The following is a 7070-nucleotide window of genomic DNA, read 5'->3' on the forward strand; positions in this document are numbered from 1 at the left end:
ACGCAGAGTAATTAGAGGTGCGGTGGCGAGCGTAACCCGTTGAGCCACACCGCCTCGTTTAAACTATTAACTTCAAATAGCAGTTGTCCATGAAGAAGCAAATGCAAAAAATGGGCGGACAATTATAAGACGAAAACCAGTCCATGCTTACGAAAGCAAATAAACGCCAAACTAATCCCATACCCGACATGGACTGGAAGCCGGACGAGAGGCCCTGGTTCGCCATATAATTAAGCCGTCTTATCGGTCTCACTCCACCGGGATAAATATGTAAATCCTAACGAACAAAGTTTGATGTCAAATCCTCTGAATACCCACAGCCAAGATTCGATGAGCAGAAACTTAAATACGTTCATTGCACAGAATATATTTATGATTGTCAGCAAATAATTAGTATTGAAGATATGAAATATTGCAACAACACTGGAAATAATATAAGAGATGGGAATGATATCGTTTGGCAATTGAAATTGTAAAACGTTACACAGCAACAAAGCTCTGATTGCAAACGAAACTTAATATCAAATTTATCCGAAATATTAACTGTGGCTTCTTATGAGCAAACAGGCAATTCCACAATACCATACTTGTGTAGCCATTGTGGTTGAAGTTGTTTGCAGGTGTGTATGAGATAATCGATCATCACTTCTCTGCAATCTTTTCACATTCAAATCACTATAATCCAATACCCTCACTACGAATGACTAAAGACTATCACCAACGTTATGGATGAATTGGAACAACATTGCATTAGCACATGTGCATGTAGCATTAGCACATGTGTATACCAGGTCCTTGATTTCGGGCACCTGCAAAATTGAAGGCAGTGTCAGTCATGTTTGTGACTCTCAACAGAAAATTGTAAGTGGAATAAATGTGGTTAGAGATTACAGCTGAAATTTTGCATGGTATTTTCCTGATTTCCAATAAAAGATGAGGTTGGACGTAGGATTGATCTGATATATAAATAAGTTGGATAAGGGCAAACTTACCCATATACATTGTATTTTAGGGACCATAACCAAATTATTTACAGTGTGTTTTATAATTCGGTGCGTTCATTATAATACTTGTGTCAATCAACAATTAAATTAACAATCTAAGCTCAAACATTGCAAATCTTCTGTAATCTCGTAAAACATTCCGAATATCAACAGCTCAAAACTTCACTATTGAAATAGCAAGCAAGAAAAAATCATACTAACGTATTAAGCTGCTGAAAAATGAGGCAAAAGTTGCATTTCCAGTGACAGCACCAGCTGATGCTGGATTTTTTCTTGTTGTTGTGACATTAAATGTGTTACCATTATCACTATTTGTTGGTCCGAGCACATCCACCTCCACTATATGCCAATCTAAAAGACTGAAAATAACAATCAATATATTACCTATTTATTTTTTACTATGAACAGCACAATAAGATTGTTACTACACTGATATGAAATTATTATCAAAATGAAAGGATTCAACTTCATTTCTTTAAATTCATTTGGGGAAACTAGAGTCAGATTTATTTTATTTGTCACTTCAGTAAAAAACATATAACATCAAAGTTTCTATAATAAGTAAAGTATCGAAATGACACTGTTGTGAAGAACGGATCGCTCGTTATCGGTCTGCAACATCTTTTTACAAACACCAATTCATAAGATTTTGTCATGTCAAGCATCTATTCTCTTATATAAAATTCTCTTTCTGCTCCTGTATTTATATGGTGGCATATCAGTATACTGATAGTACACTTCAACTACCAACTTGAAGGAAACATGAATTGAATATGATAGTCGATAACCTGAATCAATACGATCCTTTATATCAAACGCATTAGCATTACATATTGACTGCATATCTGAGACAACTTGTGCCACAGAGGGCTCCCAATACATTCTAGTTTGATTGTATCAACTGTTAGTTCATGAAATTATAAGCATTTGTTAACATAAAAGTATAATCCATTCATCTTCAGTAGTACCAAGTTTGAGGTTAACACCAGAGAGAGATTGCCAGTTCAATTTCTATTTTTTTAGTTAACTCAAGTAAATCTTAACAACATATAAATTACAGTACCTTGAATCAGAAATTAAACACCCAACAACTTCATCAAATCCCAGATTATGTCCAGCAATTGCAGCTGCAGCCATTGTGTTCACATTATTTGGCGCTAGTGGACATAGCTTTCTGACTGGTCCTTCATAAAGAGTGACAGGATGATTACTTTGAAAAGCAGTTGAATTAATTTCTTCAAGATTTCCATGAAGTCTAAATGAACTTGGATGTTTCTTCATTGTAACTTTCAATCCCTAATATTCAGATTTCATATTGTTATTGGATAATTATAATAAACTAGTAAATTTAAGTGTGATGGCTTAGTAGCCAACATTAGCGTTGAGTATGTTGGAACCACAGAGTTCAAATTTCACGCTGAGCATAAATGGGTAGGAAACGCCAAACAGGAGAGAATCCAGTCTTCAACATAATAGCTCCTTATATAACAGTGGTTGCCTGTTCGCAGCCTTGTTTGGAGCGAAAAAACAGACATAAAGAAAATATATTAATGTAGGCATGATGGTAAATGGGTAGGCAATGTCAAAAAGGAAATATTCCGGTACTCTAAATATAAAAGCTCCTCACATAATATATATGGATGCTGATTTTGATAGATTTATATATTTTCTGAGCACAGCGTAAGAGATTAAACTTTCCAAAAAAGAAATCTGAATAATTTCTGAAAAATCATCAGTCACCATACCTTCAAACTGCCCCGGTCAGCCATTTTTTTAATATCTGTAGCACCCCATAGTGCACCACTTGGTACATATAATGAATGTCCGAATTTAACAACTGCAGATCTTAAGATCTTCTCTGTTTCTTGATCAGCAAATGCAGTTGGCGAACCAACAAATAAATTGCAGTGTTGCAGGAACTTTTCGCCATAGTTCTTGCATATTTCAGGATGACAGACTTCCACAATCAAATCAACTTTCCTAAATATACAAAGTGTTAAATTCAAAACAGGACTACAGGCCATACTAAGCAGTATGCATTGTTGTATGTTGTCAAAAACAAAGACACAAAGACATGAATTTGTGAGGTTGATAAAATCAGATTTCCGTCGTGCATGAAATATTGTACAAATAAACAGTAAAATAAATCAATTGAAATAACAGACGTACAATAATTCGACTGCAATAGACGAGGAGTCGTGAATAAACTATAAAGTTAACATGACAGCGACACATTAATTCAAACAGAAAATATAGCATACTCATAACCCAATAATATGACATCACAATATTGTTCAGACTTGATGGAAAGGATTGGTCTATTGCAGGGTGGTCCAAGGTTGTCGACCATTTATTATTATTTTTGTATTGGTCGCGGGCCACAAAAGTGCCAAGAATATGTGAACAGTGCAATAGAAAACAAACACCCTTCTATTGTCAAATACATAGATCATCATTTGACATTTTTTTAAGCTAAAGCATGCAAAAACCACAAAAAAACTCACTAAAAAGTGCAAAAATCTTACTATATCTCTATTTAGTGTAAGATTTCAAACTTTTCATAACGAAATAGTGTCATATAGAGAAACTGCCATATTAGATTGTCACCGACACAACTTGCAGACATATCAAGCAAGCATTGTGGTATTTCCCCTCCCACACCCAGTCAAACATAGGTTTGAATTGGTCAGCTTTATTTTCGAACTGGTGTTCAAAATAACTCACAATGAACTGCAGATTGATTGATTACCGAATTTTACCAAATTTGAGATACGGGAGGGTAATTACTGGTACTAAATTTTATGACATATTGGCAGTATTTTTTGTAATACTGTTTAGGCTGGTTACAAAAAAACACCTGGCGAGAATTGTATTGTTCGGTCATAACATTAATATTTAGTTATCAGGCATAGCCAACCTAGGCTAATAGATTGCTAATGCGATTTTTAGTTTTCTATGGAGCCTATTTTGTTAGCATATATTACCGACCAAAAAGATGAAAAGCCAGATAAAAATTTAGACTGCCAAGCACATCATTCAACTTTGCTAGTTGCCTCAGCTAGCCAAAACACTAGTCAATTCAGTGAAATTAGTGATGTAACAATATGTCAAACGATTTTTCTGGTTACTTTGATGACAAAACAACACCAAATGCGATTTTTTGTTTACCCTCTTGCAAATGCGACGCAGGCCACAGATAATGAAGCGGCCTGGGTTTGGACCACCCTGGTCTATTGCATGCCAGCGAATAAATATATCTCTGGTTAAAAAATTGGCCACCACAAATTTAAAATGTAAAAGGTGAAGAATGACACTATGTAATAAAAAGCAATCAAAGAGTGATTCCTACTAGTTAAATTATTTACCAAGTTAATCACCTGACTGCCCGATAAAAATGACTAGTATGTCTTTTTTTCGTTTCAGAGTCATTCAAAATAAAACGAACCTCGTTGAACAATCTTCCAAGTTTTCAAGAATCAGGCTCTTTTCAACTTTCCCTTCAAGTTTATCTGTTGATCGATTCCAAACGAAATCAATTTCAATATCATGCTCAGTTCCAACTTCTTGTATCCTTTCAAATAGATATTGGCCTGTAAATATTGAAACAACTATTTGTGAGTTATGCCAGTTCAGCTGGTGAAAATATAAAATTTTACACACCACCATGCAGTTATGACATAATTAATAAATTCTATAGAAACTCAATTAAATTATTCAGAAAAACCAGGAAGTAAAGATGTCAGAAAGGTATAACATGTCCCAAAGCAAATTTACTACAACAAAACAACTTTTATGGACATATACCAGGATAAAATAATCTTCATGTCCAGATATTTGAAAGAATGAACCATTACCCAGAGTCAACTAGGCTACATTTGTCTTTCAATTGACACCTACCAAGATGACCATATCCCACTATTCCGACTCTCATCGCAAAATTTTAGTTTAGTTTTAGTTTTTATGCGTGAATTCGTAATGTGTAATAGGTAACTCAATATATATATGAAGGTAATGCTTGATAATGAAAGGAAAAACATATGTATTAATTAAATTTATTATTCATAATACAGTAATATGAAAAGACAAAATCGTTCCAACAACCACAGACTGACAGAACTCTACAACATCAGATGACCAACTTGCCCATGATTGAGATGATGATTGTGAGAAAGTTTGAGAGAAGATGATTATACTGAATAAAACCTTGAAAGTACAAGTAAAACTCCTTCAAACTCTGAAACTGTATGCTGGTATGACAGTATGATTGAGTTTCCGAGTTTAGAAGTCTATGTACAGATTTGGGGTCTCGTGTAGTTTCTTACCTAACATACTTTTAGTGGGCGTAGCATCACAATTTTTTGACATGTCAATCCTAACCCCCACCAGAGTATGCCATCCAAAAATTACATCACTACGACATCACAATCACGTCATAGAGCTTGTTAAATATACGTACTATCGCCCGAAATGACATCGGCGCCGACGATAACGAACTTACTAACGTCAGCGACTCTCTTATATTGGAATCATCGCGACGTAAAAACGAGAGAAATAGCCGCTCGATTTCGGGTGCGCAGACGTGCGCGTCTTGGATGACAGTTTGTATAGTTTGAAGGTCTCTATTACGTCACTGTAACGTCGTAGAGACGTAATATTTGGATGGCGTAGTCCGGTGGGGGTTAGGATTGACACATGATAAAATTGTTGTGCTACGCCCGCTAGAAGTATGTTAGGTAGGAAACTACATGAGACCCGAGATTTGTATCTGTCTACGCTGAACATGTTCATCAGAAAGGCATGATATTTTCGAAACTGCAAATAGCATGAATACGTTTTAAAGATGATCAGAGGTTAATGCTTTATTACAGGGTGAGTACCTGGCCCCCGTATGATTATGAAGACCTATCCCACACAAGAAACAAATCACGCATCAAACAGGAAGATAACAAGGGGAATCCCCCTTGACGAACCTAGTGGCAAAAATATCAAATTTAAAAATATTCTAAGTTGGGGAACATATAATAAACAAGAGAGCTATGCTCAAATATATGGACACGTTAGAGGTAAATAAAAGTAATACCTGTCTAAAGAAAAATTTTATCTTTAATACCACTTGTGATTGTTTGAATGTCCAGTTTACACCAATTTCTCCGTCCAAACCAATCGTTGGAGATATAACATACGATGCAATATAATCGGGTTACATGTGGAGATCATATCTAATTTCTCAAGACAAGTGCATACCGATGGTAACAACTGATAAAGATTCGATTTAGCGCAGAGCTTCCCAAACTGGAGTCCCGGCACCGCAGGTGAGACGCAACAACAAAGTTTTGGGGTTACGAAGAGTACTCGAATTTCACTCACAAAGTACTACCGGTATATCTAACGTAAATCTTATACTTTTGATTCAAAACACAACTATTAAAATTAGTGCAAAGTATAAATGTCACGATTTTGAAAAATTATGTGAGAAGCGGCGGGCTTGCATCGAACTGTAAAAGTTTTGAAAGCCCCGATTCAGCGTCAACTTTTACAAAAGTGATTCGTAACCTATACGAGCCATTATGACCCTTTTATAACTCTGGGGATTGCGTCAAACCCCAAAGTTTTAAACGGTTGAAACCAGGGGCACAACCAGTAACCTCGTAGGGGGAGTCAATTTTGTGCAAGGTATAGAACAGAGGTGGGCAACCTTTTCGAGTGTCGACCAAAATTAAAAACAATGCTATGCTACTTTCAAAGCAAAAATACACAATAATAAACCTTTTAAAACATGTAGGCTACAGACAGAATCACTATTCGGGAAAATATCAGTCCGACAAATATATGTAATTACTTTTCTTATTCCATATCAGTGAGACATCTGCTGCTGCATTACCGCTGATAGAGATTTGACGTTGGGTTTCTATTTTGTAACTTTCAAAGAAATACACGAACTACTGGTTTCATGTTTTAGACTACTTCTGTTACGAGACTTAATAAAGTTTATAACTGAAATCAGAGATCCGCAAGTATATGTAGAATAAAACATGGAGAGTAATGCAGTTGCAATGTTTTTAGGCG

General features: G+C 35.6%; 1 protein-coding gene across 2 annotated transcripts; it reads right to left on the reverse strand.

The window, feature by feature from the left end:
- Positions 1-353: 353 nt before the first annotated feature.
- Positions 354-5443, reverse strand: LOC120329627 (aspartate dehydrogenase domain-containing protein-like). 2 transcript variants are annotated; one of them, XM_078118521.1, is made up of 6 exons: positions 5327-5443; positions 4450-4594; positions 2750-2984; positions 2068-2300; positions 1206-1363; positions 354-809 (listed from the first exon to the last, which is right to left on the reverse strand). In XM_078118521.1, the coding sequence occupies exons 1-6, from the start codon at positions 5367-5369 to the stop codon at positions 772-774; spliced, it is 852 nt and encodes a 283-aa protein (XP_077974647.1). In that variant the 5' UTR covers positions 5370-5443; the 3' UTR covers positions 354-771. The 2 variants fall into 2 exon arrangements, with proteins under 2 accessions (XP_077974647.1, XP_077974648.1); XM_078118522.1 differs by lacking the exon at positions 5327-5443 and adding an exon at positions 4902-5306.
- Positions 5444-7070: the final 1627 nt, after the last annotated feature.

This window comes from Styela clava, chromosome 12 (assembly GCF_964204865.1).
Source record: "Styela clava chromosome 12, kaStyClav1.hap1.2, whole genome shotgun sequence".
Lineage (NCBI taxonomy): Eukaryota > Metazoa > Chordata > Ascidiacea > Stolidobranchia > Styelidae > Styela > Styela clava.